General features: G+C 42.8%; 1 protein-coding gene across 13 annotated transcripts in view; it reads left to right on the forward strand.

Annotated features, from left to right (window-relative positions):
• The window catches only part of LOC110496881 (focal adhesion kinase 1), a 235,348-nt gene that overhangs the window by 100,432 nt on the left and 114,916 nt on the right, over positions 1 to 20,000 (forward strand). For all 13 annotated transcript variants that reach the window (XM_036953483.1, XM_036953484.1, XM_036953479.1 and 10 more), the window contains one exon: positions 17,339 to 17,577. In XM_036953483.1, the coding sequence (XP_036809378.1) occupies positions 17,371 to 17,577 (207 nt within the window). In that variant the 5' untranslated portion in view covers positions 17,339 to 17,370. The remainder of the gene's footprint in view (positions 1 to 17,338; positions 17,578 to 20,000) is intronic.

Consider the following 20,000-nt stretch of genomic DNA (forward strand, 5'->3'; position numbering starts at 1 on the left):
AGTGTAGATATGATTCAACTGGCTGGGGTAGTGTAGATATGATTCAACTGGCTGGGGTAGTGTAGATATGATTCAACTGGCTGGGGTAGTGTAGATATGATTCAACTGGCTGGGGTAGTGTTGATAGGATTCAACTGGCTGGGGTAGTGTAGATATGATTCAACTGGCTAGGGTAGTGTAGATATGATTCAACTGGCTGGGGTAGTGTAGATAGGATTCAACTGCCTGGGGTAGTGTAGATAGGATTCAACTGGCTAATAGATCAGTGTAACGTTTGTTGGAAGGAGAGGACCAAGGTGCAGCGTGATATGTGTCCATATTTATTAAATGAACACTGAAATAACAAGGAGAATGACCGAAACAGTTCTGGCTGGTACAGACACACAGCAGAAAACAACTACCCACAAAACCCATGTGGGCAAGAGCTACTAAAGTATGGTTCTCAATCAGAGACAACAATAGACAGCTGTCCCTGATTGAGAACCATACCCGGCCAAAAACAAAGAAATACAAAAACATAGAAAAAAGAACATAGAACGCCCACCCTAGTCACAGGGCGTGACAATCAGTAGGAAAATAACTTTGAAGTCCTTCCTGTAACTCTTTGTTTTCTACCAACAAAAGGGTTCATGATCTGTTTAAGGATGTAATGAAATGTAAACACAGTTTGGACACCGCGCAGGAGCTAAAGGGTGCAAATGTCACCAGCCAGACCACATTCAAAACCATGTCTGAGGATGTCGCAATTTTCCTAACACTTGACAAGCACTCTTCCCAAAGGAGACTACCTCGAAAATCAATCGAGGCGCAATAACATTTTAATTGATGGAATTGAGGATGTAAAGACTGAAACAGTCTTGGCATGACACAGAAATCAAGGTCAAGAAACTCCTGGCAGATCATCACAAACTGGATCCTAAACTGATGGAGATGGAGAGGGCCAGATCAACTCAAACTGGATCCTAAACTGATGAAGAGGGCCAGATTAACTCAAACTGGATCCTAAACTGATGGAGATGGAGAGGGCCAGATCAACTCAAACTGGATCCTAAACTGATGGAGATGGAGAGGGCCAGATCAACTCAAACTGGATCCTAAACTGATGAAGAGGGCCAGATTAACTCAAACTGGATCCTAAACTGATGGAGATGGAGAGGGCCAGATCAACTCAAACTGGATCCTAAACTGATGGAGATGGAGAGGGCCAGATCAACTCAAACTGGATCCTAAACTCATGGAGATGGAGAGGGCCAGATCAACTCAAACTGGATCCTAAACTCATAGAGATGGAGAGGGTGCATAGCAATGGCACTTTCTTCCCCAATAGATTGCCCAGATCTATAGTGGTGAAACTACTGAGGTTCAAAGACAAGGAGGGGATTCTCAGGAGAGCCAAGTGCCTGAAGGGGACCAAAATCTTCATCAATTTAGACTTTTCCGAAAAGGTAAACATCAAAAGAAAGGAACTGCTGCCATGACTAATTCAAGAACAGAAGAAAGGTAACATCACATACCTGAAGTATGATCAGCTGGTCGTTCACCCCGCCTCTTGTAAGGCCTATGGCAAGTGACTCCGCTATAGTCAACTGACTCACACACACACACACCCACACACACACACATAGACAGACACACATATTTATTCTACTTTGTTCATGTGTTTCACCTAGCCTCGTGACCTAGAACACACACTGTTCTTATAGTCTTCAGTGGTGTTATGAGGACTGTGTCAATGTGGCTTCCATAGGAAGTGCACCCCATTGATCAAACTAACACCAAATGTGTGGTTGTATTGGACATGTGAGGCATGCATTTCTGTTTCCTTTCCACTCTCTGGATGATTCCCACTGTGTATCTCTCTTAGTTGGGCAGGATATCAACCCTGATAACATGGTCTCTAACCCATTAGATATTAATGAAGCCAAGGATATCAACCCTGATAACATGGTCTCTAACCCATTAGATATTAATGAAGCCAAGGATATCAACCCTGATAACATGGTCTTTAACCCATTAGATATTAATGAAACCAAGGATATCAACCCTGATAACATGGTCTCTAACCCATTAGATATTAATGAAACCAAGGATATCAACCCTGATAACATGGTCTCTAACCCATTAGATATTAATGAAACCAAGGATATCAACCCTGATAACATGGTCTCTAACCCATTAGATATTAATGAAGCCAACGATATCAACCCTGATAACATAGTCTCTAACCATTAGATATTAATAAATCGCTTATCTAATTCCAAAACAAGCCAATTTGTGACTTTTTTTTAAACGTTTGCATTCTTCCTAAAAAATCACGACCCCCCTTGTTCATTATCTGTCTTCTCTCAGTCATGAATGTTCCATTGTTGCCCTTTCAGAAACATGGTTGACTGAAGAGACATCCAGGCTTTATGACATGTCTCCATATAATGATGTTCACCGCTGTAGAACATCAAGAGTGGGAGGAGGAGCGTCCATTTTTGTTCATAACTGTTTTAAGAGTTGGACTTACATCTGATAACATTGATGTTGAATCTCTTTTCATAGAAATGCCCTCCTGTAACTTTTGTGGTAAATAAAGTGGTAATTGGAATTATCTATCGGCCACCCAAGTCTGACATTGGTAGTTTCATTAATATTCTTGCATCACACTTGGATTTTATTAATAATGAAGCTAAAATTACTTTTCTATTGGGTGATCACAACAAACTTATTTAAAAGTGAGAACCACACACTGACATCTGACTTGTTGAATACTTTATACTTCAGCTATCTGTGTCCCCTCATCTATAAGACCACAGACTGACCAGTTCACCTGTATCCCCTCATCTATAAGACCACAGACTGACCAGTTCACCTGTATCCCCTCATCTATAAGACCACAGACTGACCAGTTCACCTGTATCCCCTCATCTATAAGACCACAGACTGACCAGTTCACCTGTATCCCCTCATCTATAAAACCACAGACTGACCAGTTCACCTGTATCCCCTCATCTATAAGCCCACAGACTGACCAGTTCACCTGTATCACCTCATCTATAAGCCCACAGACTGACCAGTTCACCTGTATCCCCTCATCTATAAGCCCACAGACTGACCAGTTCACCTGTATCCCCTCATCTATAAGCCCACAGACTGACCAGTTCACCTGTATCACCTCATCTATAAGCCCACAGACTGACCAGTTCACCTGTATCCCCTCATCTATAAGCCCACAGACTGACCAGTTCATCACTATCCCCTCATCTATAAGCCCACAGACTGACCAGTTCACCTGTATCCCCTCATCTATAAGCCCACAGACTGACCAGTTCACCTGTATCACCTCATCTATAAGCCCACAGACTGACCAGTTCACCTGTATCACCTCATCTATAAGCCCACAGACTGACCAGTTCACCTGTATCCCCTCATCTATAAGCCCACAGACTGACCAGTTCACCTGTATCCCCTCATCTATAAAACCACAGACTGACCAGTTCACCTGACACCCTTATTGATCATATGTTGACAAATGATTTGAATAATGTGGCTAATATAGCTATGGTTTATACGGACATTGGTGACCACATTCTAATTGTCCACTTGTCTTTTGCAGCTAGAAATGAACATATGGGAAAGGTTATTAGCATTACATTTAACAAAAGCGTTTTAAGATGTTGATTTGATGATATTTCATGGGATTTTTTTAATAATCAGGCCGATATGGAGTCTGTTTACCAGACTTTTCGCACATCTTTCAATTCTGTATTTCACCACTGCTTTCCCTTAGTTAAGTCACGTAAGAGAGCAGCAGATGGTTTCTGGAAACCTCAGTTTACAACTGGTCTCAAAAAATTCAGTTACATTTTTTTTTTGTTTTTTTTGTGTGTCTCACAAATTCCTCTCCCCTGAATTTAGCAAATTACAAAAAGTTTGACAATAAATTAACTCACCTACCTATATCCCCACAAGTATATTTTCCTAACAAATTCCAAGAATCTGTCACGCGCTGACCTTAGAGAGACATTTTATTTCTCTATTTGGTTAGGTCAGGGTGTGATGTGGGGGTGGGCATTCTATGTTTTGTTTTCTAGGTTTCTTTATTTCTATGTTTTGGCCCGGGTATGGTTCTCAATCAGGACAGCTGTCTATCGTTGTCTCCGATTGGGAATCATACTTAGGTAGCCCTTTTTCCCTCCTTTCAGTGTGGGTAGTTAACTTTGTTTGTGGCACTTAGCCCTGTAAGCTTCACGGTGGTTTTGTTGGCGACTTTTTAAAATTAAATAAAATGTATGCTCTCCACGCTGCACTTTGGTCTGCTTCCAACAACACCCGTGACAGAATCCTTATAAAGTCAACAAGAAAAATGATCTATCAACTATTTCATCTCAATGTATTGTTGGAAATAAGACCTATAATGACCCTGATGTTATTTCACGTGAATTTAATAACTTTTTTTGTGAATGTGGGTTCATCTCTGTCAAAGAAAATAGAGAAACAATAATGAATACTCTCTTGGCATCATTTTAGATTGATCCAAATGACACAGTTGATCATGAAATATTACATTCTAAATTGCATAATTAAGTTTTTCATGATTATACATATCATTTGTGATATAGTTATGTTTATGATAGAGAACAATTTGTTTATGCAAACGTCTGTGCATCTACCAGGGCCAAGATATCCTGTGGCGTCCCACAGGGTTCGGTAATTAGACCTTAATTCCTAATCTATATCAATGACTTAGCTGCTCTGTCTTCTACTGTACCTCCCATTCTCTTAGCTGATGATACCAATTAGATTTTATCACATAAGAATTTTGATTCACTGGTTAATGAATCCAACTCAGCACGGCCAAATGTTCTGAATGGTTCCAGATAAACAAATTATCTTTAAATGTAACTTTATTCACTAGTAAGAATAATAAATATTGTATCCCAAAAAAATGAGCCAGAATCTCAATTGGTGGGAATGAAATTGAACAAGTCATGCCTAGTAGATTCCTCTGAGGTCTAATTGATGAAACGTCCTGGAAAGATCATATTTCATTTGTCTGCAGCAAAGTAAGGAAATCTGGTATCATCAGAAAGGTTAGTGGTTTGGTTCATCAGCCTTGCTTCTCAACTCTATACTGTAGCTTTATTGACCCATATCTCATTTACTGTAATATTGTCTGGGCCAATACCTATGCTTCCTACCTACACAAATAACTCATCACAAAATACGTTTGCAAGACTAGCAACCTCTGGTAATTACCTGGCTCCATCTGCAACTTTGTTTTAAGAAACTCAATATCTTGTCTATTTAAGACATTAATGTACACCAATTATGCACTTTTATCTACAAATAGTCATATCTCCCAGACAGGTTACCTAAACCCTTCAATGGATTCTTCCAGGTTCATTCTGAAGCCCATCTATATAACACAAGACACTGTGATAACCTTTACCCTGCCCACTGCCATACCTCACATAGTCAATTCTCTATCAGATACAGAGGTACCATACTCTGGAATTCTTATCTTCACATTGCCAAAACATCATCGTCCCTCAACAACTTCAAGCGAAGACTGGGGGTCAGCCTGATGAACCAAACTACTCAGTAATCTCCTCCATGTAGACTGGGGGTCAGCCTGATGAACCAAACTACTCAGTAATCTCCTCCATGTAGACTGGAGGTCAGCCTGATGAACCAAACTACTCAGTAATCTCCTCCATGTAGACTGGGGGTCAGCCTGATGGACCAAACTACTCAGTAATCTCCTCCATGTAGACTGGAGGTCAGCCTGATGAACCAAACTACTCAGTAATCTCCTCCATGAAGACTGGGGGTCAGCCTGATGAACCAAACTACTCAGTAATCTCCTCCATGTAGACTGGGGGTCAGCCTGATGAACCAAACTACTCAGTAATCTCCTCCATGAAGACTGGGGGTCAGCCTGATGAACCAAACTACTCAGTAATCTCCTCCATGAAGACTGGGGGTCAGCCTGATGAACCAAACTACTCAGTAATCTCCTCCATGTAGACTGGGGGTCAGCCTGATGAACCAAACTACTCAGTAATCTCCTCCATGAAGACTGGGGGTCAGCCTGATGAACCAAACTACTCAGTAATCTCCTCCATGTAGACTGGGGGTCAGCCTGATGAACCAAACTACTCAGTAATCTCCTCCATATAGCCTAATTATTGCACACATGCACACACACATTTAGACAAAACAAATACTATTTGTTTTTTTCGTGATTACTTATAAATTGATTTATACATTTTAGAATTAGTAGGTTTGGGTGTCTGTTCTAACAAACCTTTTTTATTGAGGTACTTACAGTGGTGTAGTGTGGTGTGGTGTGGTGTAGTGTAGTGTGGTGTGGTGGTGTGTGGTGCGGTGCCGTGCGGTGCCGGCACAGCTTTTTTATTTAGGTGCGTGGCGTGGCGTGGCGTGGCGTGGCGTGGCTTGGCGAGCCTTGGGCTTCCAACCTGCACAGCTTTTTTATTTAGGTGCGTGGCGTGGCGTGGCGTGGGGTGGCTTGGCGAGCCTTGGGCTTCCAACCTGCACAGCTTTTTTTATATGTATTGTTGTTTAATACTTGTTTTCTTTGGTGCAAATAAATTCAACTTAGAGTATAAACCCCCCATCCCCAGTGCTAACTACCTTTCTCTCTGTGTGTGTGACTGGTCTGTCCTGCGACGCCTCACCACAGGGGCGTGTTCTGTCCTCCTGTTCCCTGGATGTAGACCATCATCTAATGCCTGTTAATAACATGGACAAACAGAACACACTGTCCAGCAGCAATGTAGCAGAGATTACATCTTGTGCCCCATATTGCTCACACACACACACACACACACACACGTCCACACACACAGACGTCCACACACACACACACACATCCACACACACATGCGTCCACACACACACCCACCCTGGCCCCTGGAGAGAGAGAGAGGCTCAGCTTAGTGTGTGTTGGTTTGATACTAGCCAGGCATCTGACAGCCCAGCTCTGTGTATACCCTGTCTGAAGTAACAGGCCAGACCCCAGCTCAGACCTGTGTGTACCCTGTCTGAAGTAACAGGCCAGACCCCAGCTCAGCCCTGTGTGTCTGTGTGTACCCTGTCTGAAGTAACAGGCCAGACCCCAGCTCAGACCTGTGTGTACCCTGTTGAAGTAACAGGCCAGACCCCAGCTCAGACCTGTGTGTACCCTGTCTGAAGTAACAGGCCAGACCCCAGCTCAGCCCTGTGTGTCTGTGTGTACCCTGTCTGAAGTAACAGGCCAGACCCCAGCTCAGACCTGTGTGTACCCTGTCTGAAGTAACAGGCCAGACCCCAGCTCAGCCCTGTGTGTCTGTGTGTACCCTGTCTGAAGTAACAGGCCAGACCTCAGCTCAGCCCTGTATGTCTGTGTGTACCCTGTCTGAAGTAACAGGCCAGACCTCAGCTCAGACCTGTGTGTCTGTGTGTACCCTGTCTGAAGTAACAGGCCAGACCCCAGCTCAGACCTGTGTGTACCCTGTCTGAAGTAACAGGCCAGACCCCAGCTCAGACCTGTGTGTACCCTGTCTGAAGTAACAGGCCAGACCCCAGCTCAGACCTGTGTGTACCCTGTCTGAAGTAACAGGCCAGACCCCAGCTCAGACCTGTGTGTACCCTGTCTGAAGTAACAGGCCAGACCCCAGCTCAGACCTGTGTGTACCCTGTCTGAAGTAACAGGCCAGACCCCAGCTCAGCCCTGTGTGTCTGTGTATACCCTGTCTGAAGTAACAGGCCAGACCCCAGCTCAGACCTGTGTGTACCCTGTCTGAAGTAACAGGCCAGACCCCAGCTCAGACCTGTGTGTACCCTGTCTGAAGTAACAGGCCAGACCCCAGCTCAGCCCTGTGTGTCTGTGTATACCCTGTCTGAAGTAACAGGCCAGACCCCAGCTCAGACCTGTGTGTACCCTGTCTGAAGTAACAGGCCAGACCCCAGCTCAGACCTGTGTGTACCCTGTCTGAAGTAGCAGGCCAGACCCCAGCTCAGACCTGTGTGTACCCTGTCTGAAGTAACAGGCCAGACCCCAGCTCAGACCTGTGTGTACCCTGTCTGAAGTAACAGGCCAGACCCCAGCTCAGACCTGTGTGTACCCTGTCTGAAGTAACAGGCCAGACCCCAGCTCAGACCGGGAGATTAACTGATTAAAAAGAGCAGTGTCAGTCAGTACTGCAGTGCACACTGTCTGTGACTTACTGTTGCCTAGCGCCTTCGGCTCGTGGACGCCAGGATGAAAAAAATAAAAGCAGTGCACTTAAAGCTAGTCCCCCTGCTGTTTTCGTACTGTAGCCAGTGCTGTGGTGCAATGCCCACCGTCCGTTCTCAAATGGACTGCACTGCTGCCAATCCTTGTATCCATTACAGTCCTTTTAAATGTATTAAGTAAACATATTTTAACTCTGCAGCTCTCTTTAAAGCTCACATGCTCAACCTTGTATCTGTGGCATTTCATTGGAGGCCAAATCCAGTAGAAGTCTCCTGTTTTCCATCGACCGGTGCTTAGTCACTATGTGGGTGCACTCTCACTTCTACCAGGGGAGGTTATTTTGGGCTTTTCCAGCCACATAGAGGGAACAGTGCTGCTGACACAAGCTGAATGCACATGTAGTATATTCCCCCAACAGCTCCACACTAGTTGTAGTATATTCCCCCAACAGCTCCACACTAGTTGTAGTATATTCCCCCAACAGCTCCACACTAGTTGTAGTATATTCCCCCAACAGCTCCACACTAGTTGTAGTATATTCCCCCAACAGCTCCACACTAGTTGTAGTATATTCCCCCAACAGCTCCACACTAGTTGTAGTATATTCCCCCAACAGCTCCACACTAGTTGTAGTATATTCCCCCAACAGCTCCACACTAGTTGTAGTATATTCCCCCAACAGCTCCACACTAGTTGTAGTATATTCCCCCAACAGCTCCACACTAGTTGTAGTATATTCCCCCAACAGCTCCACACTAGTTGTAGTATATTCCCCCAACAGCTCCACACCAGTTGTAGTATATTCCCCCAACAGCTCCACACTAGTTGTAGTATATTCCCCCAACAGCTCCACACTAGTTGTAGTATATTCCCCCAACAGCTCCACACTAGTTGTAGTATATTCCCCCAACAGCTCCACACTAGTTGTAGTATATTCCCCCAACAGCTCCACACTAGTTGTAGTATATTCCCCCAACAGCTCCACACTAGATGTAGTATATTCCCCCAACAGCTCCACACTAGTTGTAGTATATTCCCCCAACAGCTCCACACCAGTTGTAGTATATTCCCCCAACAGCTCCACACTAGTTGTAGTATATTCCCCCAACAGCTCCACACTAGTTGTAGTATATTCCCCCAACAGCTCCACACTAGTTGTAGTATATTCCCCCAACAGCTCCACACTAGTTGTAGTATATTCCCCCAACAGCTCCACACTAGTTGTAGTATATTCCCCCAACAGCTCCACACTAGTTGTAGTATATTCCCCCAACAGCTCCACACTAGTTGTAGTATATTCCCCCAACAGCTCCACACTAGTTGTAGTATATTCCCCCAACAGCTCCACACTAGTTGTAGTATATTCCCCCAACAGCTCCACACTAGTTGTAGTATATTCCCCCAACAGCTCCACACTAGTTGTAGTATATTCCCCCAACAGCTCCACACTAGTTGTAGTATATTCCCCCAACAGCTCCACACTAGTTGTAGTATATTCCCCCAACAGCTCCACACTAGTTGTAGTATATTCCCCCAACAGCTCCACACCAGTTGTAGTATATTCCCCCAACAGCTCCACACCAGTTGTAGTATATTCCCCCAACAGCTCCACACCAGTTGTAGTATATTCCCCCAACAGCTCCACACTAGTTGTAGTATATTCCCCCAACAGATCCACACTAGTTGTAGTATATTCCCCCAACAGCTCCACACTAGTTGTAGTATATTCCCCCAACAGCTCCACACTAGTTGTAGTATATTCCCCCAACAGCTCCACACTAGTTGTAGTATATTCCCCCAACAGCTCCACACCAGTTGTAGTATATTCCCCCAACAGCTCCACACTAGTTGTAGTATATTCCCCCAACAGCTCCACACTAGTTGTAGTATATTCCCCCAACAGCTCCACACTAGTTGTAGTATATTCCCCCAACAGCTCCACACTAGTTGTAGTATATTCCCCCAACAGCTCCACACTAGTTGTAGTATATTCCCCCAACAGCTCCACACCAGTTGTAGTATATTCCCCCAACAGCTCCACACCAGTTGTAGTATATTCCCCCAACAGCTCCACACTAGTTGTAGTATATTCCCCCAACAGCTCCACACTAGTTGTAGTATATTCCCCCAACAGCTCCACACTAGTTGTAGTATATTCCCCCAACAGCTCCACACTAGTTGTAGTATATTCCCCCAACAGCTCCACACTAGTTGTAGTATATTCCCCCAACAGCTCCACACTAGTTGTAGTATATTCCCCCAACAGCTCCACACTAGTTGTAGTATATTCCCCCAACAGCTCCACACTAGTTGTAGTATATTCCCCCAACAGCTCCACACTAGTTGTAGTATATTCCCCCAACAGCTCCACACTAGTTGTAGTATATTCCCCCAACAGCTCCACACTAGTTGTAGTATATTCCCCCAACAGCTCCACACTAGTTGTAGTATATTCCCCCAACAGCTCCACACTAGTTGTAGTATATTCCCCCAACAGCTCCACACTAGTTGTAGTATATTCCCCCAACAGCTCCACACCAGTTGTAGTATATTCCCCCAACAGCTCCACACCAGTTGTAGTATATTCCCCCAACAGCTCCACACCAGTTGTAGTATATTCCCCCAACAGCTCCACACCAGTTGTAGTATATTCCCCCAACAGCTCCACACCAGTTGTAGTATATTCCCCCAACAGCTCCACACCAGTTGTAGTATATTCCCCCAACAGCTCCACACCAGTTGTAGTATATTCCCCCAACAGCTCCACACTAGTTGTAGTATATTCCCCCAACAGATCCACACTAGTTGTAGTATATTCCCCCAACAGCTCCACACCAGTTGTAGTATATTCCCCCAACAGCTCCACACCAGTTGTAGTATATTCCCCCAACAGCTCCACACCAGTTGTAGTATATTCCCCCAACAGCTCCACACTAGTTGTAGTATATTCCCCCAACAGCTCCACACCAGTTGTAGTATATTCCCCCAACAGCTCCACACTAGTTGTAGTATATTCCCCCAACAGCTCCACACTAGTTGTAGTATATTCCCCCAACAGCTCCACACTAGTTGTAGTATATTCCCCCAACAGCTCCACACTAGTTGTAGTATATTCCCCCAACAGCTCCACACTAGTTGTAGTATATTCCCCCAACAGCTCCACACTAGTTGTAGTATATTCCCCCAACAGCTCCACACTAGTTGTAGTATATTCCCCCAACAGCTCCACACTAGTTGTAGTATATTCCCCCAACAGCTCCACACTAGTTGTAGTATATTCCCCCAACAGCTCCACACTAGTTGTAGTATATTCCCCCAACAGCTCCACACTAGTTGTAGTATATTCCCCCAACAGCTCCACACTAGTTGTAGTATATTCCCCCAACAGCTCCACACTAGTTGTAGTATATTCCCCCAACAGCTCCACACTAGTTGTAGTATATTCCCCCAACAGCTCCACACTAGTTGTAGTATATTCCCCCAACAGCTCCACACTAGTTGTAGTATATTCCCCCAACAGCTCCACACTAGTTGTAGTATATTCCCCCAACAGCTCCACACTAGTTGTAGTATATTCCCCCAACAGCTCCACACTAGTTGTAGTATATTCCCCCAACAGCTCCACACCAGTTGTAGTATATTCCCCCAACAGCTCCACACTAGTTGTAGTATATTCCCCCAACAGCTCCACACTAGTTGTAGTATATTCCCCCAACAGCTCCACACTAGTTGTAGTATATTCCCCCAACAGCTCCACACTAGTTGTAGTATATTCCCCCAACAGCTCCACACTAGTTGTAGTATATTCCCCCAACAGCTCCACACTAGTTGTAGTATATTCCCCCAACAGCTCCACACTAGTTGTAGTATATTCCCCCAACAGCTCCACACTAGTTGTAGTATATTCCCCCAACAGCTCCACACTAGTTGTAGTATATTCCCCCAACAGCTCCACACTAGTTGTAGTATATTCCCCCAACAGCTCCACACTAGTTGTAGTATATTCCCCCAACAGCTCCACACTAGTTGTAGTATATTCCCCCAACAGCTCCACACTAGTTGTAGTATATTCCCCCAACAGCTCCACACTAGTTGTAGTATATTCCCCCAACAGCTCCACACTAGTTGTAGTATATTCCCCCAACAGCTCCACACTAGTTGTAGTATATTCCCCCAACAGCTCCACACTAGTTGTAGTATATTCCCCCAACAGCTCCACACTAGTTGTAGTATATTCCCCCAACAGCTCCACACTAGTTGTAGTATATTCCCCCAACAGCTCCACACTAGTTGTAGTATATTCCCCCAACAGCTCCACACTAGTTGTAGTATATTCCCCCAACAGCTCCACACTAGTTGTAGTATATTCCCCCAACAGCTCCACACTAGTTGTAGTATATTCCCCCAACAGCTCCACACCAGTTGTAGTATATTCCCCCAACAGCTCCACACCAGTTGTAGTATATTCCCCCAACAGCTCCACACCAGTTGTAGTATATTCCCCCAACAGCTCCACACCAGTTGTAGTATATTCCCCCAACAGCTCCACACCAGTTGTAGTATATTCCCCCAACAGCTCCACACCAGTTGTAGTATATTCCCCCAACAGCTCCACACCAGTTGTAGTATATTCCCCCAACAGCTCCACACCAGTTGTAGTATATTCCCCCAACAGCTCCACACTAGTTGTAGTATATTCCCCCAACAGCTCCACACTAGTTGTAGTATATTCCCCCAACAGCTCCACACTAGTTGTAGTATATTCCCCCAACAGCTCCACACTAGTTGTAGTATATTCCCCCAACAGCTCCACACTAGTTGTAGTATATTCCCCCAACAGCTCCACACTAGTTGTAGTATATTCCCCCAACAGCTCCACACTAGTTGTAGTATATTCCCCCAACAGCTCCACACTAGTTGTAGTATATTCCCCCAACAGCTCCACACTAGTTGTAGTATATTCCCCCAACAGCTCCACACTAGTTGTAGTATATTCCCCCAACAGCTCCACACTAGTTGTAGTATATTCCCCCAACAGCTCCACACTAGTTGTAGTATATTCCCCCAACAGCTCCACACTAGTTGTAGTATATTCCCCCAACAGCTCCACACTAGTTGTAGTATATTCCCCCAACAGCTCCACACTAGTTGTAGTATATTCCCCCAACAGCTCCACACTAGTTGTAGTATATTCCCCCAACAGCTCCACACTAGTTGTAGTATATTCCCCCAACAGCTCCACACTAGTTGTAGTATATTCCCCCAACAGCTCCACACTAGTTGTAGTATATTCCCCCAACAGCTCCACACTAGTTGTAGTATATTCCCCCAACAGCTCCACACTAGTTGTAGTATATTCCCCCAACAGCTCCACACTAGTTGTAGTATATTCCCCCAACAGCTCCACACCAGTTGTAGTATATTCCCCCAACAGCTCCACACTAGTTGTAGTATATTCCCCCAACAGCTCCACACCAGTTGTAGTATATTCCCCCAACAGCTCCACACCAGTTGTAGTATATTCCCCCAACAGCTCCACACCAGTTGTAGTATATTCCCCCAACAGCTCCACACCAGTTGTAGTATATTCCCCCAACAGCTCCACACTAGTTGTAGTATATTCCCCCAACAGCTCCACACCAGTTGTAGTATATTCCCCCAACAGCTCCACACTAGTTGTAGTATATTCCCCCAACAGCTCCACACTAGTTGTAGTATATTCCCCCAACAGCTCCACACTAGTTGTAGTATATTCCCCCAACAGCTCCACACTAGTTGTAGTATATTCCCCCAACAGCTCCACACTAGTTGTAGTATATTCCCCCAACAGCTCCACACTAGTTGTAGTATATTCCCCCAACAGCTCCACACTAGTTGTAGTATATTCCCCCAACAGCTCCACACCAGTTGAAGTACAGTACCAGTCAAAAGTTTGGACACACCTACTCATTCAAGGGTTTTTCTTTATTTTACTATTTTCTATGTTGTAGAATAAAAGGTGTGCCTTGTTAAAAGTTAAATTGTTATAGTGAGATGTGGTGTGTCAGGTAATTATAGTGAGATGTGGTGTGTCAGGTAATTCTGTTATTATAGTGAGATGTGGTGTGTCAGGTAATTATGTTATTATAGTGAGTAATGTGGTGTGTCAGGTAATTATGTTATTATAGTGAGATGTGGTGTGTCAGGTAATTCTGTTATTATAGTGAGTAATGTGGTGTGTCAGGTTATTATGTTATTATAGTGAGACGTGGTGTGTCAGGTAATTATGTTATTATAGTGAGTAATGTGGTGTGTCAGGTAATTCTGTTATTATAGTGAGTAATGTGGTGTGTCAGGTTATTATGTTATTATAGTGAGATGTGGTGTGTCAGGTAATTATGTTATTATAGTGAGATGTGGTGTGTCAGGTAATTATGTTATTATAGTGAGTGATGTGGTGTGTCAGGTAATTCTGTTATTATAGTGAGATGTGGTGTGTCAGGTTATTATAGTGAGATGTGGTGTGTCAGGTAATTCTGTTATTATAGTGAGATGTGGTGTGTCAGGTAATTATGTTATTATAGTGAGTGATGTGGTGTGTCAGGTAATTCTGTTATTATAGTGAGATGTGGTGTGTCAGGTTATTATAGTGAGATGTGGTGTGTCAGGTAATTATGTTATTATAGTGAGATGTGGTGTGTCAGGTAATTATGTTATTATAGTGAGTAATGTGGTGTGTCAGGTTATTATGTTATTATAGTGAGACGTGGTGTGTCTTGTAATTATGTTATTATAGTGAGACGTGGTGTGTCAGGTAATTATGTTATTATAGTGAGATGTGGTGTGTCAGGTAATTATAGTGAGATGTGGTGTGTCAGGTAATTCTGTTATTATAGTGAGATGTGGTGTGTCAGGTTATTATGTTATTATAGTGAGATGTGGTGTGTCAGGTAATTATGTTATTATAGTGAGATGTGGTGTGTCAGGTAATTATGTTATTATAGTGAGATGTGGTGTGTCAGGTAATTATGTTATTATAGTGAGTAATGTGGTGTGTCAGGTTATTATGTTATTATAGTGAGACGTGGTGTGTCAGGTAATTATAGTGAGATGTGGTGTGTCAGGTAATTATGTAATTATAGTGAGATGTGGTGTGTCAGGTAATTATGTAATTATAGTGAGATGTGGTGTGTCAGGTAATTCTGTTATTATAGTGAGATGTGGTGTGTCAGGTAATTATGTAATTATAGTGAGATGTGGTGTGTCAGGTAATTCTGTTATTATAGTGAGATGTGGTGTGTCAGGTAATTATGTTATTATAGTGAGATGTGGTGTGTCAGGTTATTATGTTATTATAGTGAGATGTGGTGTGTCAGGTAATTATGTTATTATAGTGAGTAATGTGGTGTGTCAGGTTATTATGTTATTATAGTGAGACGTGGTGTGTCTTGTAATTATGTTATTATAGTGAGACGTGGTGTGTCAGGTAATTCTGTTATTATAGTGAGATGTGGTGTGTCAGGTAATTATAGTGAGATGTGGTGTGTCAGGTAATTCTGTTATTATAGTGAGATGTGGTGTGTCAGGTTATTATGTTATTATAGTGAGATGTGGTGTGTCAGGTAATTATGTTATTATAGTGAGATGTGGTGTGTCAGGTAATTATGTTATTATAGTGAGATGTGGTGTGTCAGGTAATTATGTTATTATAGTGAGTAATGTGGTGTGTCAGGTTATTATGTTATTATAGTGAGACGTGGTGTGTCAGGTAATTATAGTGAGATGTGGTGTGTCAGGTAATTCTGTTATTATAGTGAGTAATGTGGTGTGTCAGGTAATTCTGTTATTATAGTGAGATGTGGTGTGTCAGGTAATTCTGTTATTATAGTGAGTAATGTGGTGTGTCAGGTTATTATGTTATTATAGTGAGTAATGTGGTGTGTCAGGTAATTCTGTTATTATAGTGAGATGTGGTGTGTCAGGTAATTCTGTTATTATAGTGAGTAATGTGGTGTGTCAGGTTATTATGTTATTATAGTGAGTAATGTGGTGTGTCAGGTAATTATAGTGAGATGTGGTGTGTCAGGTAATTCTGTTATTATAGTGAGATGTGGTGTGTCAGGTAATTCTGTTATTATAGTGAGTGATGTGGTGTGTCAGGTAATTCTGTTATTATAGTGAGATGTGGTGTGTCAGGTAATTCTGTTATTATAGTGAGATGTGGTGTGTCAGGTAATTCTGTTATTATAGTGAGATGTGGTGTGTCAGGTAATTCTGTTAGTATAGTGAGATGTGGTGTGTCAGGTAATTCTGTTATTATAGTGAGACGTGGTGTGTCAGGTAATTATGTTATTATAGTGAGATGTGGTGTGTCAGGTAATTCTGTTATTATAGTGAGTAATGTGGTGTGTCAGGTAATTCTGTTATTATAGTGAGATGTGGTGTGTCAGGTAATTCTGTTATTATAGTGAGATGTGGTGTGTCAGGTAATTATGTTATTATAGTGAGATGTGGTGTGTCAGGTAATTCTGTTATTATAGTGAGTAATGTGGTGTGTCAGGTAATTCTGTTATTATAGTGAGATGTGGTGTGTCAGGTAATTCTGTTAGTATAGTGAGATGTGGTGTGTCAGGTAATTATGTTATTATAGTGAGTAATGTGGTGTGTCAGGTTATTATAGTGAGATGTGGTGTGTCAGGTAATTCTGGAGTTCTCTGCTCCTTCTCAGTGTGTGAAGTGTGAGGAAAGACTGTTACACTTTGTCACACCTTGCTGCATTGTGCATTATGAACCCTTTTCACACCTTCAACTTGCTGATAGAATTATGCAGCACGGTGAAAAATGTATCATAATTCATTCATAAAGAAATGTTTATTAGAGGCTCAGTCAAGGTTGTTGAGAGAAAATGTTGACTTCCCATGCTTTATATTTCAGGGATGATGTGTGATGTTTCTACTGTGTTCTCACCCAGTGTGTAACCATAGAATGAATATGAGTAGAACTGGGATCCCCAGTCAAGTCAACGATGCCATAATGGGTGAACTGGTGGCCATTTTGAGTTTCCCCATATGATTATAGCAGGAATTCTAATTCTACGGTTCTTTTTTCTCTCGCTCTCTCTCTCACTTACAGAATATGACAGACACCTAGCGCACAGCAAAGGCATGGCGACAGCATACCTGGACCCCAACCTCAACCACGCCCTGGCTGGGGGGGCCAAGTCGCGCCTCAGCGCGGGCACAGGCACGGCCACAGAGCGAGCCCCCGGGGCTCCAGACAGGGTCCTGAAGGTCTTCCATCACTTCGAGAGCAACAGCGAGCACAGCACATGGGCCAGTAACATCCGCCATGGGGACGCCACCGATGTCAGGGTAAGACAGACGGCAAATGTCTCAACAGGGGTCACACACCCACTCAGTTGAAGTTGATGTTGCCACTAATCACAGGTCTGGGATCTGATTATCACACACGATGGCCAATCAGTGTAGACCCAGCTTTAACCTGCAACTCATTTTACATTTAACATTTCAGTCATTTAGCAGACGCTCTTATCCAGAGCGATTTACAGGAGCAATTAGGGTTAAGTGCCTTCCTCAAGGGCACATCAACAGATTTTTCACCTAGTCAGTTCGGAGATTCGAACCAGCGACTTTTCGGTTACTGCTGCCATGTAATGGATAATGGACCTATATATTTTTTGAGTAATATAATATTTGAGAGGTAACAATCACCTAAATTAAAGCTAGACAGTCAGGGAGAATTTTAAATTCCAAAAACAATTAATTTTATCAGTATTGATTTTGTTACGTTAAAGCAAATAGAACACAGCATTAGCCATGGCAAAATGTTGTAGAGTTGCAGAAAATCGGCTTAAATATTCAGAAATGTCTCTACACTGCCAAGATGGGGGGGGCCTGTACATTTATCAACAAACCCTGTGTACACAGTCATGAAGAAGTGGTGTGTGTGTATGTGTACCTGAATCTCCTACAAACACACACAGACTGATACCCTCACTCTTGTTTGTCTCTTGATTTTTTTTATTACCATGTTCATTATTTTATTTCACTTAGTCCTGCCTAAGATTTTCACTGTACCTAGCAATCACACCTGCATCCCTGTACATGTGACTGTTAAACACTGAATCTCTGAATCTCTCCTGTGCTGAAAAAGCACTAATCACTGACTGGATGCAGTCGTTTGGCTGTTGGAGCCCAGTGTATTGTTGTGTATAGTCATTCTCCCGAAACTAACGTTTGATCCTAAAATTATTAGAATTTTTCGCTAAACATCCTCTTGGATCACTGAGATTAGGATCTGTACTTATCTATCTCATAATTATGTTTTTTGATCAGATATTATGCCTTTTACCACAATTTCCACAACATTCTCATTACCTCAACAGTCCAAAAAAGTTATAAACAAATACATTTCTATATGATTCTTTTTTACATTGCTCCCCTAATGAAAAGTCCTGAGTTAAACATAGCACTGTGATTTTTTTTTTAATTTAAAATGAAATTATAAAATTATAATAAAATGAAATCAAACTTTTTCCCAATTTGAGCTTTTTATCCGTTTTGGTAATGAGAATGCTCAGTGAGGTAAAGGGGTTGTTTGAGGATAAGAACCTCATTCTGAAGGCATAAAAGGGAATATATTAATTTATATTAATTTAGCATTTACTACATTTACTACTCCTCTAGGTAAAGGAAAAATTGTAAGAAAATAATTTAATCTGGATGCATTTCTTTAATTCAAATTTGGGGTGAAAATATACAAAATACAGGTGCAAATGTACAATGTATTTAAAATAAGACGCTATACATCCTCAGAATGATAGTTGATTTTTGCCGGTGCATCATGGGTTTTGTAACTCAATTTGCTACAGAAATGTTTAAAACTGGTTTCATTGGAATCCCTCAGCGGCTGCTGCTGTACAGAGACTATTGATTAGTGTTGCACATCAGAGCAGTGGTTCAGCAGCTTGTTGGTTTGTCAGTAGCTATATGTTAGTGAAAGTTCAGAGCACAATCCCTAGTTGCTTTTCATATTGGAATACCATACTGTGATCGTTGTGTGTTTACGCTGCAACTGTCTAACTGCGCTCCGACTCGATCTGCACATGTTCGCTAAGGCAGAGGTCTGTGTGTGTCTTCATCAGTACGTGTTGCAGATTCTCTTTTAACTGACGTTGCAGTGCCTTAGCTCGGTGATCTTTAGTGGCAGTCAACCTAAGTCTCACATAAGGCGCAACTGAGGCCTCAAAGTTGGCTAATTACACAATACCATTCACACAGCTCATATACAGTAGGGCACACATTTAAACATGTGTGAATTAACACCCTCTGGGACCAGCCTTGTCTTTCCTCAGGTAGAGTCTTAAAAACCCTAGCCTGATCCCAGATCTGTTTGTGCTGTTTGTTTTTTTAGCTCTTACATTCATTGTCACGCATGCCAAAGGGGTTGGCAAGACAGCACAACCAGATCTAAAACCAGGCTATGCAAACACAAAATACTTTTGAAAGAAATGTGGGTACATTTTCCCTGCCCTCACTGACAGACAGTGGTCTCAGGTGTGTGGTGGTGTGAAACTGGAAATTGATTCATGGCACCTAACGTAAACCCATAGATCTCTTATTTCCTAGAGAAAGAAAACTATTGATACTCCCGAATGACACCCACTTCCTTATGTAGTGCACTACTTTTGTCCAGAGCCCTATGGGGCCTGGTTAAAAGTACTGCACTAAATACGGAATAGGTTGCCATTTTTGAGAGGCAGCCATGGTGCATT

Source organism: Oncorhynchus mykiss, chromosome 18, assembly GCF_013265735.2.
Source record: "Oncorhynchus mykiss isolate Arlee chromosome 18, USDA_OmykA_1.1, whole genome shotgun sequence".
NCBI lineage: Eukaryota > Metazoa > Chordata > Actinopteri > Salmoniformes > Salmonidae > Oncorhynchus > Oncorhynchus mykiss.